Raw genomic sequence first — 24,870 nt, forward strand, 5'->3', positions numbered from 1 at the left:
AGATGTTTGTATATAGCTATCACTGATTGAGACCGTGGTGTCCAAAAAATTGACTTTTTCTGGGGAGTAGTCAATTTTGAATCTGATTGTAGGATGGTATGTATTGAAGGAATAGTAAAATTGTTTCAGAGTTTCTTCCCCCTCCGTCCAAATCATAAAAATGTCATCGATGTACCGGTAGTATTTTAGAGGTTTGGTCTGGTATGTGTTCAGAAATGTCTCTTCCAGCTCAGCCATAAAAAGGTTGGCATATTGGGGTGCTGTCCTGGTGCCCATCGCAGTGCCCATTATTTGTAGATAGATACCATTGTTAAAGCAGAAGTAGTTGTGAGTTAAAATAAATTTGATTAATTTTGTAATAGTTTCTGGTGAGTATTGATGGTCCAGTGTGGATGTTTTTAGGAGTTTCCCACATGCAGCTATGCCATCCACATGGGGAATGTTGCTGTATAGTGATTCTACATCCATCGTGACAAGAAGGGTGTTTGGTGGTAATTGCTTGATATTTTTCAATTTATTCATAAAGTCTGTGGTGTCTTGTATGAAGCTGTTTGTTTTGTGCACAAAAAATGACAAAACTGCCTTGAGATCATATTTCTATTGGGAGAGAGTCATTTGATAAGTAAAACAGAATGAATGTACAAATTTGTATACTACTTTCTTACAGGATGGAAAATACAACTTTAAATAGTCTCTTACAGTATGAAAAGCATTTCAAGCTGATAGATTAACCAGACCATTCATATAATAGGTGATAAACCATGCAAAATATGGTAGGTTAGTATATATAACTTGCAGATTGAACAAGCCTATACTGGTAACCAATGTAACCATAACAAAATTGGAGTGATATGCTCATATTTAGAAATTCCAAAAATCAAAAGGGTCGCAGTATTCTGGGCTGGCACTATGGGGAATTATATAAGGAGCCACCTAAATTTAGGTGCCAGTATTCGTTATTTACCTGCATATATATTTGCATATGCATATAAGTGAAAATAATCTACTATGTACTATTCTGTAACTACACAAATATTTTCGATAGAGTGTAGTTTTGCACTTATTTGCATAACTTATAAAATACTATAGTTACATCCATATCTCCCAGATCTAGGCATCAGCATTTACACCAGCTCTATGGCTGGTGAAAGTGCTCACATCTAACATATATACTGTGAGCACTTCCCACGCCGCTAGGCTGTACTTTGTCCACCCCAGGCTGGGGCACAAGTCCACGCCAGGTTCTCTAGGCAATACTTAATTACTTGGCAATTTAACAGCAGCAAACCAGTCAGAGATAAATTCTTGTATTTTATTACGAGTAGTCTCTTCCCTGGGCTATATGCCTCCCCGGGCTTGGTACCTAGCCACAGCACGCTTCCAGTTTCCACTTTACAACAGAAAAGAAAAACAAAACAAACTCTTTCCATCAGGCCCAAACGTAGCCCTCAGCCCCACAGTCCAAGTCCTTTAACCCCGGGCAAAAAGTTCCAACACTTTGCCCGGCCAAAAAAATAAAAGTTCCCAAAGTTCATTCAGCAAAAAAATCCCCAGAGTTCTTTCACCAAAAAGTTAATTCACAAAAATCCCCAGAGTTCTTTCACCAAAAAGTTCCCTCAAAGTTAATTCAGCAAAAATGTTCCGCTTTGCGCTACCCACTCAAACCAAGAAAACCCTCCCCTCAGAGCAACCTGAGGAAAGGGGACCCCATCCCATTCATACCAGTCAATAATTCCTGGTATCCTCCCCAAGGTCACGCTTGAGCTCAAGGCCAGGTGAAAGCTACCTCTCCAGGGAACCCGCTCAAATACTCCTCTGGGCCTTCTTCTCAATGTATTGCATTAAGTGGTTCATCAGGGTTGCTAGCAGGCCCTTAGACTGCCCCCTTTTTACCTGGGCTAAAGCAGAAATATCCATGGGCTCCACCCCCGCCCCTCTACTAACATCTTTGACCTCTGCAATTACCTCCTCAGGCAGCCACTCCATAGGTTCCACCTGCCTCTCTCTCCTCTTCAGCTGCTCCCAATCTTTATCCTGAGCTTGCTCAAAGGCTTCCGGTTCATCTCCCCTAAGAACCTGGGAGTTGTAGTCTGGTTCACCTTCTCTGAGTGAGTCTAGTGGCCTCCTCTGGGAGCCTGAGGCATTGCAGTGCTGGCTAGCCTTTTGTGAGCATTCAGGTGATCCTTTCCGAGGATGCTAGGACTGGTAGTCCCTCCATTGTTCCCATCCACGCCTGCCTCTCCAGTGCCTGGGTCCGGAGTTCCGGTTCCTGGATCTACATAACCCCTCACATGTGTCACAATACGTATATGTACCTTCTTAGTGTAGTCTATATATAAAAAAAATTTCAATCTGAAGAAGATGAGTTACTTTCAAAAGCTAATAAAAAAATGTATTGTTAGTCCAATAAAAAAGGAATCATCTTATTTTCTTTTCTATGTTTTGATTTATTTCTTGTTAAATTTGTACCCTGTGCTTTCCCACTCATGGCAGGCTCAATGTTACTTACATATTGTATACAGGTACTTATTTGTACCTGGGGCAAAGGAGGGTTAAGTGACTTGCCCAGAGTCACAAGGAGCTACCTATGCCTGAAGTGGGAATTGAACTCAGTTCCTCAGGACCAAGGTCCACCACCCTAACCAGTAGGCCACTCCTCCACTCACTTTTTATTAACTTTAAAAGTGGACTAACACGGCTACCACATTACATTACTCAAGCTTCAACTAAAAACATATTTTTTAAAGCTGTCATATAACTTTGCAGAGTGATGAAAGCTGATTTCTTCTGGAAATGTCTGCTTAGAATGAGGTGCTGTTTTTAGCTTAATTCTTTAGGTTGAATGGTAGACTTTACTATCTTAAACTGGAGTGTCTTTCTAATTTGTTTTTGTGATTTTAAGTTTTATTGTAAATTGCTTTGATTTTTTTGATTAGCTAAGCAGTATATCAAAGTGCTCATTTTCAAAGCATATAGACTTACACAGTTAAATCGTAACATATGAAATCACGTGTTTTGAAAATGAACCTCCACATGGTTTAATAAACATAAACATATCTGCAGATACATTTCAGGAGCCCTCATTGTGAACATCCTGAAAAACAAATGATTGATGAACTTGAAAACTTCTCATTAAATCTTTTACTAAAAGAAAACTTCAGGTATTGATATTAACCCCCCCCCCCCCCCCCCCCACCCCCCCAAAAAAAAAAAAAAAAAAAAAACTTAATTAAATGGTCAAAAAAAGCTCCTGGCCGGTTAAATAGGGTTTAAGTGCCTAACTGTGGATATTCAGCAGGAGATAACTGGTTATCTCCTGCTGAATATCCCAGTTAGTGGATAGCCACTAACCAGCTATATCGTGTGACAGTGCCAAACTGGATATGTTGAGCAGTCAAAATAGGCCACTTAAGTAGCAAGCCTATGTTTAACTGCTAAAACGTTAACAAGCTAGCGCTGAATATTGGCACAGCTGGTTAACTTTATGGTGGTCAAAATAAACCCAGGTATTCAATGCCACTTACCGAATATGGCCCTGCATTGAATATCTGGGTTTAATGCCAGCTGCATATCGGGCCCAATTTATTTAGTTCAGATTTACCATACCTTTTCCATCTGGGCTGCTGTTTTTCCTTTGGCTCCTATTAACACTGTGGCTAATGTAGATGAGATTCCCAGAGGAGAAATAAAGACATTTTGATCCTTTCTAGTTTTATTCAGTTGTTTGTAAAGGTCAAAAGTGAATGAAGCATTTGCTGAGATGAGGGCGCCCATTGTGAAATAAGAATCAGTAAAATCCTATGAAGGAAAAGAAAAATAATTAGAGAGGGTAAGAGAATAATACACATGGAAAATGCTGTTTAGATAATGTACCTTATAAGTCAGTACTAAGGATGTGCATTTGTAAGTATGCATTCATTTTGTTAGCATGCTTTTAAAAAAAATTAGTTGCCCCTTTACAAATCTATGTTAAGTGCCAACATTGCTTAACATGGGGAAACAGCCTAATACAAAACATGGGAAGAGTGTGGCATAGGTGGGGAATGGGATAGGGCCAGATTCTATATAAGGCGCCTAGAAAATCCGCATGGAAAACCTTCCAAAGTGTATTCTATAAGCAGTGCCTAGATTTAGGTGCAGTATATAGAATATGCTTGATATCCTAGTGCCTAAAACTATGCCCCTCCATTTACACCAATGAAAATGTGGCGTAAATCCCGGCATGTAGATATAGATGCAGATAGCCAAATTCTATAATAACGTGTGTAAATGATGGAATGCCCACAAAAAGCCCATTTCCCCACCCATAACCATGCTCCTTTTTGCCTGCATACATTAAACTTTAGGCAAAGTGCATTACAGAATATGCTTAGGGATTTCTGCGCGTAAATTCAAATTATTGCCAATTAGTGTCTATTATTGCTTGTTAAGTGCTGTTAACAATGCTGATTGGCTTATTAAGCCAATGAAGTTACACACACATTGTTACAGAATACCCTTGGATTTTGGAGCAGATTGCTAGGTGCACTATACTGTATATATGTGAGATGATAAGTGCTCCCACATTATTATTTCGCAAGTCCTCCAAGCTAATGGAAAAATTAATGTGGGACCTGCAAAAAAAATCCTTCATATATTGCTGTGGTTAATCTGGGCTTAGCGCACAGGAAAGTCCAGCATTAACACTCAATAAGTCAAATTTTGGCTGCCACATAGAACAAGGGCCCTTTAGTGTGTATCAAATCAATTTAACCCATGTTACCCTACAAATTACACTTGGTGCACTTAAAAAATTTCCATTAACATTTTTTTTTAAACAAAGGTATATAACACAAAAAAAAAAGTCCAATATCAGTTAAAAATACAAACCAATGGAAATGAGTTTGTCCTGCGCACATATAAGCGGCTTTTTACTAAGGCACACTAAGCCCTAATGCTGGCTTAGCATGCTGAAAAAGGCTTGCCACAGGAAGTGCTAAAGCATCCTGTTGTAATTTCCCTATTTGTGCATGATAATTGCGTAATGTGATATATGAGACACTCTCCTGGTCTCCCTGTTCTTTTCATATCTTATTGCCCCTAAATATACTAATATAAAGGAAGAACAATTTACCTGGATAGCTGGCTGGGCATCCCTGGAAGGCTTAAAGTAGGAAAGGGGCAAGCAGAATTATCGAGAGGGCTCATCCCCCAGGTTCTAAACCCTTCCAAGTAGTGCTTAGTGATGTCTTTCTCGGGAAAGACACAGAACCCCGGAAGGGAGTAAACCTGGCATGGCCACAAGAAGGGAGGCGCTTCACACCCGTGGTGCTTTCCTGGAGGAAAAGGAGTCAGTCCTTAGAGACATGCCAGGACTTAAATCCAGCCTATGCTTCTGACTCAGTAAGCAGTAGACCCTGGAAACCAAAGTGAGGCTTGCAAACGGGTGTGGCCATTTCTCTTGGGGAAGATGCCAAGGGAAAAAGCCTGCTGTGAAGGAGACAGGAGAAGGAGAGCAACTGGCTGCAAGGAATAAACGGGCTACCTAACCCAGGTGAAGAGGACCCTAAAGTTAATGCAGTACCTGGTTAGTGAGAGAAGGGAAAGAATTGGTGTCTGGTCCTCACCTGGGAAATGCTGGTATGAGACATGGACTGACCTGCCTTAAGAGAATGAAAGGGGGTCAAGGTCAGCCATGTGAAGCATGCAGAGACAGTTCATGGGGCAGTCCTGGCCTGTGACTGTTCAGCCATGTGAAGGCTGCAGAGACTGTTCCTGAGTGGTCCTAGCCTGCGGCTGGGAGAAAGAACTGATATTCGGTCCTCACTGGGGAAATGCTGTCATGTGACAGGGACTGACCAGCCTGAAGTGAGAGAGGGGGGTCTGGGTCAGCCATGTTGAAGGTGCGAGACTTTTGTGGGGCAGTCCTAGGCTATGGTTCTGATCAGGTTGGGAAATCTCCTATCAGAGAGAGGTTCATTAAGGGCACAGCTTTAGGCTGTGTCCTGGAAATGCTGGTTCAGATTATGAGAAACTTATGAACTGCTATGGATTCAAACTTCAAGCATGGTTAAGGAAGAAAAGTAAAACCCTTCCTGTGTTTTTTGTTTGTTTCTTTGTTTGCATGAATTCTTTTGGGTTTATTTTTTCTTTGAATCCTGAACAGCATGTCAGGGGGACTTGTGATGTGTTTTGGAGATTGAACTTTGCTTATGGAATCTAATTGTTTGTCTGAATAGAAATCCTTTATGTTTTGGAACCTGGTTGCTGTGTGAATATCTAAACTGGAGAGTTGGAAATCCTGGAATGGAGCAGGATCTGGGTCAAGGGGATTTTTCCTGACTCCTTCAAAAGGAAGTGTAAGAGGGAGCAGACCTGGCAATACACACCTTGACACACCTTGGTGTGTGTTACAATTCTGCTTAATAGGCAGGGGAATGTTTGGGACTCACTCCTGATTGGCTTATCAGGAGTTGAGCCAGCAGATGTCAGAAGCCTGATCCATTTAAGCCTGCCTTTCCCATGCAATCATTGCTTTGGCATTGATTGCTCTGATTGCTTTGCTGAAACCAGCCTGTGCTTGGGCGCTTGTGTTCACGTTGGAGTTTAGCCTTTCTCCTCGTGCTTGCTTATTCTGTGTGTGTGTGTGTGTGTGATGGCTATTCCCAGCATGAGCCTGATTGCCTCACTCCCCACACCTGGTTTGCTTTCTCCTGCTGTAACATAGTGTTGTCTGGGGTAAGCTTGTGCCTTGAGTCGTTTCAGTTTGTTTGTTTAACTTTCTCTCCCTTGGTGTTCCCTTTGTTGTGCTGAGCTTCTGCTCTGCTCCCTGGCCTTGTATTTTGCTCTTGTTTGTTTGATTTAGTTCTCTTTGTTTGCTGTAGCTGTCTCCTGTGTATGGGGAGCAGCGTTCCTTTTCTGGTCTGTATGTATCAAGGCAGCTTCCTCTGTTTGCTTACTCTCCCCTTTATCTTTGTCTGTTGAGTAGCTCTGCCCTGTTTTTTTTCCCTTCAGCAGTTCCATTTTTTTTTCCCTTGGGGGGGTTGTGGGGCCAGCTTTGTGTATTCCTCAGGTAGTTCTCCCTTTTCCTTTGTATACTGTATAGTCAGCTTAGTGTATTCCCTTGTGGGGGCTCCCGGTATCATTGTATGCTGTAGGTACAGCCTAGTTCCCTTGTATGCTGAATGGTTCAGCCTAGTGTGTATTCCTTAGGTAGTTCTCCCTTTCCCTTTGTATACTATATAATCAGCCTAGTGTGTTCCCTTGTGGGGGCTCCAAGTATTGTTGTATGCTCTAGGTACAGCCTAGTTCCTTTGTGTGCTGAGTGGTTCAGCCTAGAGTGTATTTCTATAGTTGGTTTCCTTTTTCCTTGAGTGCTGTGTTGTATAAGCCTAGAGTGTTTCTTTTTGGGGCTTCCTGTATTCTTGTTCGCCTGTGGCACAGCCTTGTATACCTTTAGAGGCTTCTTCCTCTCATCCTTTCCTTTGTGGCTCTACCCTGCATTGTGTGCATTGCTTGTGGCCCAGTTCCTTGTGGAACCCTTGTTGTTTTTTTTTCCCTTCCCAGAGTGTGACTCAGTTCTTGGTCGGCCGTGAGGCCCGCTTGCTTGGTCTCTGTGTGAGTGGGTTCCCGATCGGCCATGAGGCCCACCTCAATGATCTATCTCCCACTTTCTGGTGGTACCTGTTGGCTGTTGTGAGTGTGCAGGGCTTGGTAGCTGGGGTGGTGTGTAGGGCCTGTTCAGTCTACCCTAGGCCTTGGCCAAAATCCTATACTAGGCCTCGGCCTGGGCTCAAGGGCTCACGTCCGGATTAACAGTGTGACATTACAGTATACAATTTTATTCATTATTTTTTGAGGGACTGTGTCATGGGCAGAGAGTGGGCATGGAAGTGCTAACCAGCTAATGCGCTCATATTACCATTTGCTAACTGGTTGATGTGCAATTAACACAGGGACATTTAGCGACTCCTAAATACCCCCCCTTTTTTTTTTTTTACTGCTGCAGTAAAAACATCCCACTTTAGGACATGATAAGCCCATTACCACTGTTTAATGAAAGGGCCCCATAATTTGAAATATATAATCTAGCTGTTTTCAAATTATTCCTACATTCAGCAGTGCAATCTGTTAGATGTCTAAGTGGTGCTGCCTGCAAAATATCCCAAATCCTGATTCCTTTCTTACCAATTTATGTATTATTTATTTTTTAAAAATGTATTCCCTGCCTACCACTAGGCAGCTTACAATATAAAAACACATACAATATCCAAACATACATAAAGTTCTAAATACAAATAATAAATTAAATCATACACAGAATCATTACAAAATATTGAATTGAGAGAATCATGACAAGAAAACTTTCTAGAGCTGGAAGAATAATGATTTATACAGTGGGGGAAATAAGTATTTGATCCCTTGCTGATTTTGTAAGTTTGCCCACTGACAAAGACATGAGCAGCCCATAATTGAAGGGTAGGTTATTGGTAACAGTGAGAGATAGCACATCACAAATTAAATCCGGAAAATCACATTTTGGAAAGTATATGAATTTATTTGCATTCTGCAGAGGGAAATAAGTATTTGATCCCTCTGGCAAACAAGACCTAATACTTGGTGGCAAAACCCTTGTTGGCAAGCACAGTGGTCAGACGTCTTCTGTAGTTGATGATGAGGTTTGCACACATGTCAGGAGGAATTTTGGTCCACTCCTCTTTGCAGATCATCTCTAAATCATTAAGAGTTCTGGGCTGTCGCTTGGCAACTCGCAGCTTCAGCTCCCTCCATAAGTTTTCAATGGGATTAAGGTCTGGTGACTGGCTAGGCCACTCCATGACCCTAATGTGCTTCTTCCTGAGCCACTCCTTTGTTGCCTTGGCTGTATGTTTTGGGTCATTGTCGTGCTGGAAGACCCAGCCACGACCCATTTTTAAGGCCCTGGCGGAGGGAAGGAGGTTGTCACTCAGAATTGTACGGTACATGGCCCCATCCATTCTCCCATTGATGCGGTGAAATAGTCCTGTGCCCTTAGCAGAGAAACACCCCCAAAACATAACATTTCCACCTCCATGCTTGACAGTGGGGACGGTGTTCTTTGGGTCATAGGCAGCATTTCTCTTCCTCCAAACACGGCGAGTTGAGTTCATGCCAAAGAGCTCAATTTTTGTCTCATCTGACCACAGCACCTTCTCCCAATCACTCTCGGCATCATCCAGGTGTTCACTGGCAAACTTCAGACGGGCCGTCACATGTGCCTTCCGGAGCAGGGGGACCTTGCGGGCACTGCAGGATTGCAATCCGTTATGTCGTAATGTGTTACCAATGGTTTTCGTGGTGACAGTGGTCCCAGCTGCCTTGAGATCATTGACAAGTTCCCCCCTTGTAGTTGTAGGCTGATTTCTAACCTTCCTCATGATCAAGGATACCCCACGAGGTGAGATTTTGCGTGGAGCCCCAGATCTTTGTCGATTGACAGTCATTTTGTACTTCTTCCATTTTCTTACTATGGCACCAACAGTTGTCTCCTTCTCGCCCAGCGTCTTACTGATGGTTTTGTAGCCCATTCCAGCCTTGTGCAGGTGTATGATCTTGTCCCTGACATCCTTAGACAGCTCCTTGCTCTTGGCCATTTTGTAGAGGTTAGAGTCTGACTGATTCACTGAGTCTGTGGACAGGTGTCTTTCATACAGGTGACCATTGCCGACAGCTGTCTGTCATGCAGGTAACGAGTTGATTTGGAGCATCTACCTGGTCTGTAGGGGCCAGATCTCTTACTGGTTGGTGGGGGATCAAATACTTATTTCCCTCTGTAGAATGCAAATAAATTCATATACTTTCCACAATGTGATTTTACGGATTTAATTTGTGATGTGCTATCTCTCACTGTTACCAATAACCTACCCTTCAATTATGGGCTGCTCATGTCTTTGTCAGTGGGCAAACTTACAAAATCAGCAAGGGATCAAATACTTATTTCCCCCACTGTATGTCCAACGTTAGCCACTAAAGTAGCCTGGATATATTTTACAAAAAAGCAATTACATGGTTGGCCCCACTGCTGACTGCATAATTGTCATCAATATCTACCTCAATAGGTGCCTATTTTAAGGTGTCAAGAATACATGTAAATAATCAGAATATAGGCATATATGCAGTGTTGGCAGTGATATATTCCTAAGTAACATATTGCTGGTAATATATTACTTTTAACAGCAACAAGTAATTGTAACGATTACTTTCGTGCAAATCTAATGAAATAACTCTAATCATTACTTTTTCCATATATGAGTAATATAATGTCTCATTACTTTACATAGAGGGGCATTTTCGATATAATGTCTAAGTCCGACTTTGGACGTTTTGCAAAAAACGCCCAAAATCTGAATAGGAAAGAAGGTCATTTTCAAAAAAGAAAAACGTCTATCTTTTGTTTTTGAAAATGCAAGTTTTTGTGATTTAGACGTTTTGTTTTTTTGGTCCATTTTCAAACCAAAAACATCCAAGTGCAAAACGCACAAAATCAAGCCATTGGGATGTAGGAGGAGCCAGCATTTTTAGTAGACTGGTCCCCCAGACATCCCAGGAAAGCAATAAGACACCCTAGGGGGCACTGCAGTGGACTTCATAAAATGCACCCAAGTACACATCTCATCATTTCTCCCTTATCTTTTCTACTGAGCCCCCAAAAGCCCACCCAAAACTCACTACCCCCAACTTTACACCACTACCATATCCCTTATGGATGAAGGGGGCACCTATATGTGGGTACTGTGGGTTTCTGGTGAGTTTTGGAGGGTTCACAGATTCCTCCACAAGTGTAACAGGTTTAGAGAGGTATGGGCCTGGGTCCACCTGTCTGCAGTGCACTGCACCCACCACTGGACTATTCCAGGGACCTGTATGCTGTTCTATTGGACCTGAGTATAACATCTGAGGTTGGCATAGAGACTGGCAAGTAATGTCTTGAATCACATTTTGGGAGTGGGAGGGAGTTAGTGACCACTGGGGGAGTAAGGGGAAGTCACCCCTGATTCACTCCAGTGATCATCTGGTCATTTATGGCTCCCTTTTGTGCCTTATTTGTTATAAAAACAGGTCTAGCTCAAAACGACTTAGTTTTAGTCTTGGACAGTTTTGTTCTATTCCATTATGATTGAAAAACATCAAAGTGTTAGGAACTCCCCCAAGTCCCACCTTTAACATGCCCCTCACGTGCCCCCTTGTGATTTGAATGCACTTCTGACAGACCTGATAGAAAAACGTCTAAAAATTGGTTTTGGAAATACCAATTTGAACATTTTTGTGAGAAAAACGTCCAAATGCAGATTTATGCCACTTCTTGGACATTTTTCTCTTTTGAAAATGAGCCCAATAGTCACAGTAACTTAAATTACTACTTTTAGTAAACAAGTAACTTTTAACTGTAATATATAACTTTTATAAAGGAACTAGTACTAGTACCTATAATTTATTACTCTTCAGAGTAACAACTTATAGTAACTGTGATATATTATTTTTACAAAGTAACAACTCATTACTTTTATTAAACAAGCAACTAGTAACTGTAATATATTACTTTTACAAAGTTACAAGTAACTAATACCTATAATGTATTGCTTTTCACAGTAACCTAACTTGTTCCTTTTATTAAACAAGTAAATATTAAGTATAACATATAATTTTTACAAAGTAACTTGGGAACACTGCATATATGCATATATGTATGTACATATGTGCATAAATGCCAATATTCTGGCTATGTGCTGGCCATTAACCTGGGCCTCTAAATACAATACTGGGTAGTTTGAAGGTGGGAAGTCTGAGCAAGGCACACAGTGATGTTCAAACATGATAGTATACTCTAATTTGTATGCATTTTTTTTTTTAGTAATCTAGATGGTGGTGTGTACATCAGTTCTATGGCTAGTATGAAAGGGAGGGTTGCACCTAAAATATAGGCTTTTATTTGACCTGTTACACTAGTATTCAGAAAAGTTGGTGTTCAGCATGAGTCAAGGATGGCGATACAGCAGGTTGCAAGTGGTTGCACAGGATTCTGGTGTTCTGCACAGGAAATTAGAGGCCCAAGGAAATAGTATGAGGAAAATGAATTTACATCTTTTGAATTTTCTGTGTATGCCTACAGTACCACTGATTGATATATTTAAGAATTTTGTAACTTCTGTATTGAAAATCCCCCCCCCCCCCCGTCAGTTCTCCCTTTAGCACAGGCCTTCTGTTTTCTTCAGGATATGAGGAGGGAAGCAGCGTGCCAGAGCTGGTGTTGGGGGGAGGGAACAAACAGGGCAGGTGCCATGGTTCCCAAAATACAGGGGGCCCCAGCACCAAGGGTAAGCATCTCTTCCCTTTCCCTGCAGTGTGACATCTCTGTCAATCCCCCTCCAATTGACCAGTCTATCTTAAAACATATTTTTTCTTCACTGGGGTCACTGCTGGCCCTAGAGCTTTTCCTCTGCTGCATCTTTCCCCCTCTGATGCAACTTCCTGTTTCCACGTGTGCAGAAGGTGCCAGAGGGAAACATTATATCACAGATGCTGTCAATGCCAGTGACCTTTGTAAAGAAAAGATGGGGGAGGAGAGCTGAGAGAGAAGAGGAAATGCTAGACTGGAGGAGGGGACTGGAGGAAAAGATGACAGGCCTGGGGATAGAAAAGAATGACAGAAAGATTATGGACAATAGGATAGAGGGAGGGAAAAGAGAGGGAGATATGTTGGATCTAGGGGTAGAGAGCAGGGAGGCAGAGATACTGGACAACAGATGGCAGGGAGGAAAGAGTGAGGGAGAGATATTTGACCCAGCGGTGGAAAGAAGAAGGGACAGCTGCTGGGCAGGATGGCAGGAAGGAAGAAAGAGGAATAGATGTTGGATCCTGGGCAGAAAGAAGGGAATAAAGGCAGAGATGCTGGGTCATTGGGGAGGGGAGCAGAAAAGGAGAGAGAGAGAGATGCAGGACCACAGGGGAGCAGGAGAGAAGAGAGATTGGATTGGAAGATACTGGGGTACAGAAGGGAAAGGACATGAAGATGTCAAGTTACAAGGGTGAAGGAAGAGAAGATGCTGGGCTACAAAAGTGAAGGGAGGAGAGGGAGGCTATAGGAAGAGTAGAAATGAGGTAACAGGGAGTAGATGAAAGACAGAAGGAAAGAGGAAGCTGGGGAAGGAGTGAGATGGAAAATGGGAGAGCTAGGGGTGAGAGAAGGAGATGGAAAGTTGATAGGTGTAAAGAAAAAAGAAAGAGAAGGGTGAGAAAGAGGATGGAATTTGAATGGACAGAGACAAAAAAGAAAAAAAAAGAGGAAGAAGATGAAAGGGAAAGATCACCATATCAGAGACAGGTGTAGTGAGGAATAGAACAAGACAGTAGAGAACAGAAAAGATAAATGGACAACAGCCACTGTTATTCCCATTTCTAGATCATTTATAAATATGTCAAAAAGCAGTGGTCCCAGCACAAATCCCTAGGGAACCCCACTGACTACCCTTCTCCATTGAGAATACTGACCATTAAACCCTACTCTCTGTTTTCTTCTTTTAACCAGTTATTACTCCACATTAAGAATAAAGATATATTTATGGTTGTCTGTCTGTCTAGGTTCAGATTTTTCCCAGTGTTGCTAAACATCTAGGAAGGAACAGATTTTGCAGGTTGGTGGACTGGCTTTTTTATTTCTTCTCTTTTTTTTTTGTATAAATGGGGTTTTATGTTTTTTTTCTTTTATGTATTTATTCCACAGCAGACAGGAGAGCATTTACTATTTGGGATATTTTTTTGAGTTACTCCAATCTCTCTCAGGTTTTCAGATCTCTACAGCTTACTGAGGACCCTAATTACTCAGCCACGGTATAGGCATGCAAACTTTTGCATGCCTACAACATGTCTTAGTAAACAGGGCCCTGAGTATCATAAAGAAATCACCTTTTATGCTAATTGATATAAGGTTCATTCTACTACAGAGTACCTTGGTGAAACATACAAAAGGTGCCTATTTTTTCATCTGTTTGATAAAGGAACAAACTCAGCAAAAACTCACATGCCTAAGTGATCTCAAATGAGGGATAATTATGTATATAATGTGGAGGGGCATTTTCAGTATGATGTCTAAATCTGATTTTGAACTTTTTGCTGAAAACATCCAAAAATCCAGTAGCGAACATGGCCATTTTCAAACCAGAAAAACATCCAACTTTTCTTTCGAAAATGGTCATTTGCTAGATGTTTTTGTGCTCAGTACGTCTATTTTTCTGGACCATTTTAGAAAAAGAAAAAACATCCAAGGGCAATATACGCACACACACAAAATAAGTCATTGGGATGAATTGGGGGGGGGGGGGGGAGCAGAATTCTTAGTAGAATGGCCACACAGACATCCTAGCAGAGCAGTGAGGCACCCTAGGGGGCACTGCAATGAACTTCACATACAAGGTCCCAGGTACACATTTCACCATTGCCCCCTTTTATTCTATGGTGAGCCCTTCGAATACCACCAAAAACCTACTGTATCCTACTATATACCATTATAATAGCCCCTATGTCTGCAGATGTCACGTATATTTGGGTACAGTAGGTTTTTGGTGGGCTTTGGAGGGCTCACACTCTCCACCACAATTTAGAGTGGGATATGGACCTGGATTCCCTTCTCTGTAGTGCATTGCAATAACCACTAGGCTACTCCAGGGACCTGCTTGCTACTCTAATAAAATTGGTCATAACATCTGAAGCTTTAATAGAGGCTACTATGTACTGTTTCTTTCACATCTTTGGGGGGTAGGAGAGGGTCATGCCTTCATCCCTCCAGTAGTCATTTAGGGCAATTTTTTTATGACTTTGTCATCATTGAAACATATGGCAGAAAAATATCCACGTTTTAGGAACACTCAAATCCTGCTTTTATCACGCAGACCCGGTGCCGGGCAAGATGGTGGAGGCTATTATTAAGAATAAAATTGCAGAGCATATACAAAAACATGGACTGATGAGACAAAGTCAGCACGGATTTAGTGAAGGGAAGTCTTGCCTCACCAATCTAATGCATTTTTTTGAGGGGGTAAGCAAACATGTGGACAATGGGGAGCCGGTTGATATTGTATATCTGGATTTTCAGAAGGCGTTTGACAAAGTGCCGCACGAAAGACTCCTGAAGAAATTGCAGAGTCATGGAATCGGAGGTAGGGTATTATTATGGATTAAGAACTGGTTGAAAGATAGGAAGCAGAGAGTAGGATTGCGTGGCCAGTATTCTCAGTGGAGGAGGGTAGTTAGTGGGGTCCCGCAGGGGTCTGTGCTGGGTCCGTTGCTTTTTAATGTATTTATAAATGACCTAGAGATGGGAATAACTAGTGAGGTAATTAATTCGCCGATGACACAAAATTATTCAGGGTCGTCAAGTCGCAGGAGGAATGTGAACGATTACAGGAGGACCTTGCGAGACTGGGAGAATGGGCGTGCAAGTGGCAGATGAAGTTCAATGTTGACAAGTGCAAAGTGATGCATGTGGGTAAGAGGAACCCGAATTATAGCTACGTCTTGCAAGGTTCCGCGTTAGGAGTTACGGATCAAGAAAGGGATCTGGGTGTCGTCGTCGATGATACGCTGAAACCTTCTGCTCAGTGTGCTGCTGCGGCTAGGAAAGCGAATAGAATGTTGGGTGTTATTAAGAAGGGTATGGAGTCCAGGTGTGCGGATGTTATAATGCCGTTGTATCGCTCCATGGTGCGACCGCACCTGGAGTATTGTGTTCAGTACTGGTCTCCGTATCTCAAAAAAGATATAGTAGAATTGGAAAAGGTACAGCGAAGGGCGACGAAAATGATAGTGGGGATGGGACGACTTTCCTATGAAGAGAGGCTGAGAAGGCTAGGGCTTTTCAGCTTGGAGAAGAGACGGCTGAGGGGAGATATGATAGAAGTGTATAAAATAATGAGTGGAACGGATCGGGTGGATGTGAAGCGACTGTTCACGCTATCCAAAAATACTAGGACTAGAGGGCATGAGTTGAAGCTACAGTGTGGTAAATTTAAAACGAATCGGAGAAAATTTTTCTTCACCCAACGTGTAATTAGACTCTGGAATTCATTGCCGGAGAACGTGGTACGGGCGGTTAGCTTGACGGAGTTTAAAAAGGGGTTAGATAGATTCCTAAAGGACAAGTCCATAGACCGCTATTAAATGGACTGGAAAAATTCCTCATTTTTAGGTATAACTTGTCTGGAATGTTTTTACGTTTGGGGAGCGTGCCAGGTGCCCTTGACCTGGATTGGCCACTGTCGGTGACAGGATGCTGGGCTAGATGGACCTTTGGTCTTTCCCAGTATGGCACTACTTATGTACTTATGTACCCCCCCTTTGTGATTTGGAAGTATTGCATACAAACTGACTTAAAAATGGATTTTGAACATAGCAATTTGGATGTTTTGGCAAAAAAAGTCCATCTGCCACTTTGTGTCATTTTTTGGATGTTGTTATGTTTTTGAAAATGAGCCCCAATATCTACTTGATATAAATTTTCATTGTCAAGCAATATCATAGTGTATTGAACAGCTGAAGGAATAATTTTGGAATTATTAAAATCACGATCGAATCGAGTGGGGCTATTTTAGATATTTTTAGTCCGGTTCCATTCTTTTGTTCAAGACTCATGATTAGAACTTTGCAATCCATATACTGATCACATGCTATGAATATCTAAGCAATATTTTGCATGATATTCTAAAAAAGAACATCCATTGTGTTCACTCTCTATTAAAAGTGATGGAGGACAGCAAACTCCTCTCTTAGAGCAGGTTAAAAAGTCTTTTAATTATTAATACTGGAACACAAAGTGATAAGTCAGGCATCAACAATAACTACTGCACATTTAATAAGAACATAAGAACAGCCATATTGGATCAAACCAATGGTCCATCTAGCCTAGTATCCTGCTTCCAGCAATAGCCAATCCAGGTCACAAGTACCTGGCAGAAACCCAGGGGCCCTTTTACAAGGTGGGAGGGCTAACACATGGGTAGAGAGCACCAAATTGGCATTACTGCTGGGGTAATTCTGAGTTTGGTATGCACCGAATCCCAAAGTACAAAATATTTTTTTCTATGTTCTACCACGGGGGAGTTCCCAGCAGTAATCGGCAGCATGGCCACATTGGCACGTACCGCATGGTTACTGTGTGGTAGCACGTGAGCCCTTACTGCTAAGTCAATGGCTGGCAGTAAGGGTTCAGGCCATAAATAAAAGATAGAGTGGAATTAGAAAAGGTGCAGAGAAGGGTGAAGAAAATGATAAATGGGATGGGACGACTTCCCTATGAAGAAATATGTTAGCCTTGCTAGCCCTTGCTCTCAGTAAAATACAGGCCAATGGCCCAGGCTAAGAGCTAGGCTTCTTAAAATCAAAATCATCTCTGATACAAAAGAGAGCTAGTTTGTAAGAATCAGAGATCACCTTTGACACAGTTATATTTCACTGCCACCGGTTATCCAAAAGCTCTCAAAGTTGGAGATTTGGTTCACCGGAAGTACTACACCCCTATTTATTTAGGACCCTTCCAAATTGGTCAAGTTGCAAGACCACACTTCCTGAGTCCACCTAAAAGACATCCACATCTACAAGGCTCCTGATTCAGTCCCTTTCAAGCCATCCCCACCAGCTCAGCAGTTACCACTGGTTCTGCAGCCTTCGCCCCCACTTCAAGTTGATGGACTAAAAGAATACTTTCCAAAATTTCTCACTCCAATGACCGAGCATCTGACAACTACAGACGTTACCTTACAGGAAGAAATCACCTCACCTGAACGGAACTTTGCCCATCAAAGCAAGCCCGCTACTGCACTTGCCATCTTTTGAGTGGAACCGGGTGATGCAAGTCCAACTACCTACAAGAGGACACTGTACTCTGTACTTAAAAAAAACTGTGTTGGGACTTGTTGTACCTATATTATTTGTGACTAATCTACTATACATTTGAAAAGACTCACAGGTTTCTTCAGTGTACATAGTAATAATCACAGGAATCCACCCTAGGTACCCCAACAGTAGACTTACCCTGTTTTAATTGAAACCCTATATCTAATCATTACTTGCCCTTTTTAATTTTTTTTAAATTCTATTTAATTTTACGAATCATCATTTGTTTTGTTTTATTATTTTAACATAGTTTAACATAGTAGATGACAGCAGAAAAAGACCTGCACGGTCCATCCAGTCTGCCCACAAGATAACTCATATGTGCTGATTTTTGTGTATACCCTACTTTGATTTGTACCTGTGTTCTTCAGGGCACAGACCGTATAAGTCTGCCCAGCACTATCCCCGCCTCCCAACCACCAGCCCCGCCTCCCACCACCGGCTCTGGCACAGACCGTATAAGTCTGCCCAGCACTATCCCCGCCTCCCAACCACCAGCCCCGCCTCCCAACCACCGACTCTGGCACAGACCGTATAAGTCTGCCCAGCACTATCCCTGCCTCCCAACCACCAGTTCCGCTTCCCACCACCAGCTCTGGCACAGACTGTATAAGTCTGCCCAGCACTATCCCGGCCTCCCAACCACCAGCCTTGCCTCCCGATCTTGACTAAGCTCCTGAGGATCCATTCCTTCTGCACAGGATTCCTTTATGCTTATCCCATGCATGTTTGAATTCTGTTACCGTTTTCATTTCCTTTTTCTTTTGACTTTTCTTTTGACTTTACATATCATACTCCTTGCATTACACCTGCCTGGCTATTGAATGGCTGGTGCTCACTTTAATAAGCCTCTGAATGGTGCCGGTCCCACTCACCCCCTAAATTGGGATCCTGGAATGGATGATGATCCTAACTAGGACCCTTTTAACTAAATTTGATATCTTGTGTTACCCTTTATTTGATACATGGGCTACTGGATCTAGTAGGTCCATGTTTGATAACTTTAAAATTTTCCAAGGATGTGGACAAATTAAAATTGGACAGTGTATACATCCAATAATCAGACCCTCTAACAGAGAACCTGTATATTTTTGGTATGTCACTTACAACATTGGTCAAAGTGGGTGGCATCCTTGGTTCTTTGTCTGGAAAATTGGAAATATATATGTTGAAATTTATAAACTTTACTCCATATACAGTTTAACAGGTGCCGTACCTCTCTATAAATGCTGTAGGAGTGTCAAGAGGGGTACTTGATTAATTTAAAGCCAGAAATCATTGTTATACTTACATTCCCAGTAATACTGACACTGATAGGTTCCATTATAAAGGCATTACAAGACCTTTTTGCCTTAGCCTACAAAATTAGCTACTAAATCAGGTGTTGATACTGTTATCTGGTGCATTATTCCCTATGTTCAGAGGTTTGTCTTAAGCCTCCTTGTTACTACTCTCAGTACAAGACAAATTACATTTCCACCATAAATGTAGGACCACTGCTATTTATTTTTACCTATTAATGCCTGTAACGCAAGTACACCTCTTTTATTAAGGAAGATATTTATTCTGCTTATGCTGTTTAATTGAACTATCATATGTTTCTTTCTAGTTTGTTACATCTTGCCAATTTGTATAGACAGGTTTAGGTTGTTTTCTCTCCATTTTTTAACTGTTGTACCTTTCATCACTATACCTCAAATAGTAACTAAGTAGACTGTTTTCTACTGTTGATGATTTCTTAATCATCAAGTGAAAGTGAAGCAGATCAATTCATTTCTTTAACACATATTTGCTTCATATTCTGTATAAAGGAACAAGAAGATTATATTCCTATGTATTTTCCAAAAACACTATAACTCAACAGTGCCTTCATATACGATCTAGATCTATTACACTCAGAGTTTTTCCATTATCTTGCTCATAATTGCAAAACTATTATCTTGCTCATAATTATAGAACTACTGCAGGTTAAGCAGCAGGCCCTTCATATATAATGTAGGCCTATGACACACATAGCTTAGCCTTTGCAACACTCATAATTATAATGCTCATGAGATTGCAGTAGTTATTCATTATTTGGCCAATATTAATCCTTTTTAAATGCTAAAATGAAATATTTGTTCCCTGTTAACACCAGTTTCAGCTATATTTACACAATCGAAGCTGATCATTAGTCAAACTTTGATTGAAAATGTTCTTTCCCCGCCTTCCAACATCAGCCTTGTAATCATGATATATTAGCTAATTGCAATCATATACACTCAACCTTATTGATTTCATTGTATGGTACCTAGACTTAATTGACTTCTCATGTTTCCAAGTCTAGCTCCGCCCTAGAGGGGTAGATCTAAGATAGTTAGGCCCCTTGGGTTGGCTATGATAAAAGGGGAATCCCAACGCTGCATTTCATCCAGCATATAATTATATATCCACATACTAACTCTTGCTATGGCCTTGTCCCTTATTGTGCCAGAGCACCCCTGTCACCTCATCCCTATACATTCCCCCCCACAGGACTCTAAGAGCCCTCTGGAAAGGATGGTCAAACCCACACTAGTAGTCATGTATGCCAGCCCCCCCGGGGGGCTTGGCAAGAGGGGAATGAAGAAATATGTTAGCCTTGCTAGCCCTTGCTCTCAGTAAAATACAGGCCAATGGCCCAGGCTAAGAGCTAGGCTTCTTAAAATCAAAATCTTCTCTGATACAAAAGAGAGCTAGCTTGTAAGACTCAGAGATCACCGTTGACACAGTTATATTTCACTGTAGCAAGTGCTGAGCTGGCAAGGGAGGGGGAGCATTTGCTCTGGGACTGGCACCTGCAAGACCTCATGAGCAAGAGTTGCTATGGTTATGTAGAGATAATACTGGGTCAGCTGCACCCCGGGTGAGAACATCCAAAGTGGGGGTTAGAAGAAGATTTGGGAACATGTGAAGTCATTCTGATCAACTGATAAGAACCAAGAGCCCTGGTGAGAGAGACTAGGAGTCAAAATTATATATAAGCAGCAGTCTGAGGGATATTAGAGCAGTGAGTGAAGGAGAAGGGAGAGGGAAGGCTACAAGAGAAGTCTTCAGAAGGCCTGAGAGAGAGATGTGCCGTGTACTGCTGTACCATCACATGAATACCTGCTTGCCTGTACCATCTTTGGGTGAGATGACAATGCTAATAAACTATATTACTCTATCTACTGAATACTGGGCTCCTTTCTAATTGGGGAGGTTGCTACTGCCTGACGGTGTAAGCCTGTCATGAGCAGATACAGAATTGGGATAATTAAGTATCTAGAGGGGATTTACAGTTCCTTCTATGATAGTACAGAGAGCCCATGGCTTCTGCTGTCCAAATGGGTGAGGCAGATCTAATCATTACACCTATGAGGAAAGGCTAAAGCGGCTGGGGCACTTCAGCTTGGAGAAAAGACGGCTGAGAGGAGATATGATAGAGGTCTATAAAATAATGAGTGGAGTGGAACGGGTACACGTGAAGCATCTGTTTACGCTTTCCAAAAATACTAGGACTAGGGGGCATGCGATGAAGCTACAAAGTAGTAAATTTAAAATGAATTGGAGAACTCTTTCTTCACTCAACATGTAATTCAACTCTGGAATTTACCAGAAAATGTGATAAAGGTGGTTAGCTTAGCAGAGTTTTAAAAAGGTTTGGACGGCTTCCTAAAGGAAAAGTCCATAGAACATTATTAAATTGGACTTGGAGGGAAAATCCACTATTTCTGGGATAAGCAGCATAAAATGTTTTGTACTTTTTTGGGATCTTGCCAGGTATTTGTGACCTGGATTGGCCACAGTTGGAAAAAGGATACTGGGCTTGATGGACCTTTGCTCTTTCCCAGTATGGCAATACTTATGTACTTATGTAGGCGCATGCTGGTTTTAATTTTTGCGCACGCCCATTTCCCTACCCAAAAAATGGCATTTTTCCCAGCCGTGGTAAAAAGTGGCCCAGTGTGCGCGCAAAAGACATGCCCGCACTCCCATGGCCACTTTTTATTTTGGCTTTGTAAAAGGACCATCCAACTGGTAGCACGATTCCATGCCACTAATCTCAGAGGAAGCAGTGGTTTCCCCCATGTCCATCTCAATAATAGACTATGGACATTTCACTTGTCCAAACCTTTTTTAAACCCAGATACGTTAACTACCATTACCATATCCTCCGACAATGAGTTCCAGAGATTAACTATTCATTGAGTGAAAAAATATTTTCTCCTATTTTTTTTTAAAGTATTTCCATGCAATTTCATTGAGTGTCCCCTGGTCTTTGTACTTTTTGAATGAGTGAAAAATCAATTCACCCCCACCCTTTCCACACCACTCAGGATCTCCATCATATCCCCCATCAGCAGTCTCTTTTCCAAGCTAATGAGCCCTAACCTCTTTAGCCTTTCCTCGTATGGAAGTAATTTCATCTCCTCTATCATTTTGATTGTTCTTCTTTGAACCTTTTCTAATTCCACTATATTTTTTTGAGATACAGTGACCAGAATTGAATGAAGTACTCAAGGTGAGGTCACACCATGGAGTTACTCAGAGGCATTATAATATTTTTGGTCTTATTTTGCATCCCTCTCCTAATAATCTCTAGCATCCTGTGTGCTTTTTTGGCCGCCACCAAACACTGGGCAGAAGATTTCAGTGTATTGTCTACAATGACACCTAGGTCTTTTTCTTGATTGCTAACTCCTAAAATGGACCATAGCATCAGGTAACTATGATTCAGATTATTCTTCCCAATGTGCATCACTTTGCATTTGTCTACATTAAATTTCATCTGCTATTTAGGTGCCCAGTCTCCCAATTTCCTAATGTTTTCCTGCAATTTTTCACAATACACATGCATTTTGACAACCTTGAATAGCTTCTTGCAATCTGCAAATTTAATCACCTTAATTGTCGTTACAATTTCCATTTCATTTATAAATACGTTAAGTAGTACTGGTCCCAGTACTGATCCCTGCAGCACTCCAGTATTCACCCTCCTCCACTGAGAAAAATGGCCATTTAACCGTACCCTCTGTTTTCTGTCCAATAACCAATTCTTAATCCACAAAAGGATATTGCATTCTATCCCACAACTCCTTAATTTTCTCAGGAGTCTCTCATGAGGTACTTTGTCAAAAGCTTTCTAAAAATCTAGACACACTACATCAACTGGCTCACCTTTATCAACATGTTTATTCATGCCTTCAAAGAAATGAAGCAGATTGGTGAGGCAAGACTTCCCATGGCTGAATCCATGATGACTCTGTACCATTAAATCATGTTTGTCTATCTGCTCTGTAATTTTATTCTTTATAATAGTTTCCACTATTTTACCAAGCACTGAGTTCAGGCTTACCAGTCTGTAATTTTCCAGATCACCCCTTAGAACCCTTTTAAAAAATTGGTGTCAGATTGGCCACCCTCCATGATCAAGTACTATGGACATGTAGACGTGTTCAGAAACCAGTTGCACTGCAGTACATATAGCACTTGAGTTTGCCTCACACCTTTTCTTGATTCCTGCAGTGCAATTTCTCTTCTTGTTCATTGTTCTCTTAAACATTTTAGGTCAAACATTATAATACACTTGGAACAGAAGGATAAGTTTCCCTTGCCAATACGCTTTATGCAGTTTTGACATCCATCTTTGTGTTTTAAGCATTCTGCAACTTAATGGCTACGCACTATACTTTCACCTGCTTGACTGGTAACGTGCATAGCTTCAGATTTTTCTCTGTCAATCACCTTAGATTAAGAAAGAAGTATTTTTGTGTTTTCCATGTGTTCAATAAAGTTCTTACTTTTACTTGAAATTTAGTACGTATTGCTCTTCTTTTGTTTTGTATTTGTTTTCATTTGCCCAGCAGCCTTGTCCCTCTTTTGCATTTCTAGCTGAACTGGAACCTGCCTCAGTAAGTCTACATTGCTAAAAAGCCTTAAATCACACTCATCCAGGGGGGTTCCCCACTCTTATTTCATCTTCGTCCATGTATGGTTCTTTATATTTTATAATCTTTCTCATGTCTTGCAATTAACTGCACACCCTAAGACCAATAAATACTTTTGAAGACAGAATTTTACATTTTGGAATGATTTACAGTACCTTGCCTTCACTCAGCAAAGCAGCAGGTTGTCTCTTTAGTTGTTCTCTGACTGCTCTTTCCTGTTCACAGAGATTTAAAGCTTGTCTTGGTCCACTCCCAATGGCACTTTTCCAAGGTAAACCTGGATAATTTTGTTGTTACTCAGGCAAATCCCATTGGGTATTTCTTTTCCCATCTTAAAGACTTTATGAAAATCCAGACTGAACACATTTAGGTCCAGAATTAATAAGTTATGTTCATTAAGTAACATACTATTTGTCAAATAATGCACATTAATTGGTAGTTATCAAAAACAGCGAAGATGACGCAAAAAAGGAAAAGGAAAAGAGAAAAAAAAGAGAAAAAAGCAAAAACGAGAACAAAATTAATAAAGAAATAAAAAATAGAAAAAATAGATGAGGAAAGAAAAAACTAAAAAATGAAATGGTAGGTAAAATGTGAAAATCAGAAAAAAGACGACACAAGCAAAATGCAAAGGATAAAAAAATGATGAATTTATTAGGGTGATATGACTCGACACAGCTGTGTTTCGGCCCAACTGGCCTGCGTCAGGAGTCTGTTACACCATATATGTATTCTCTGATAATGGAAGTCCTTGTGAAGTATTCAATTAAGCACGCCTTTATTCAGTAACACTCTACCTTTAAAAAGGCTGTGTGCACAGTTTAAAAAGAGTCGTTGTGGAGGACTCTGATGTTGTTGATATATATATATCTCTCGTGAACAGAAGTTCTAACGATACTTGTGTTCGCTGTGTCGAGTCATATCACCCTAATAAATTCATCATTTTTTTATCCTTTGCATTTTGCTTGTGTCGTCTTTTTTCTGATTTTCACATTTCACATTTTACCTACCATTTCATTTT

The 24,870-nt window shown here is 41.2% G+C and overlaps 1 protein-coding gene across 3 annotated transcripts in view; it reads right to left on the minus strand.

Annotated features, from left to right (window-relative positions):
- The window catches only part of LOC115472895 (serpin B4-like), a 50,871-nt gene extending 26,655 nt beyond the window's left edge, over positions 1 to 24,216 (minus strand). The window contains exons 1-2 of one of the 3 annotated variants that reach the window (XM_030207399.1): positions 24,005 to 24,216; positions 3,607 to 3,798 (exon numbers count right to left, since the gene is read on the minus strand). In XM_030207399.1, the coding sequence (XP_030063259.1) occupies positions 3,607 to 3,774 (168 nt within the window). In that variant the 5' untranslated portion in view covers positions 3,775 to 3,798; positions 24,005 to 24,216. The remainder of the gene's footprint in view (positions 1 to 3,606; positions 3,799 to 24,004) is intronic. The other 2 variants (XM_030207389.1, XM_030207409.1) reach the window with 2 other exon arrangements.
- Between the last annotated feature and the right edge of the window lie 654 nt (positions 24,217 to 24,870).

This window comes from Microcaecilia unicolor, chromosome 1 (genome assembly GCF_901765095.1).
Source record: "Microcaecilia unicolor chromosome 1, aMicUni1.1, whole genome shotgun sequence".
Lineage (NCBI taxonomy): Eukaryota > Metazoa > Chordata > Amphibia > Gymnophiona > Siphonopidae > Microcaecilia > Microcaecilia unicolor.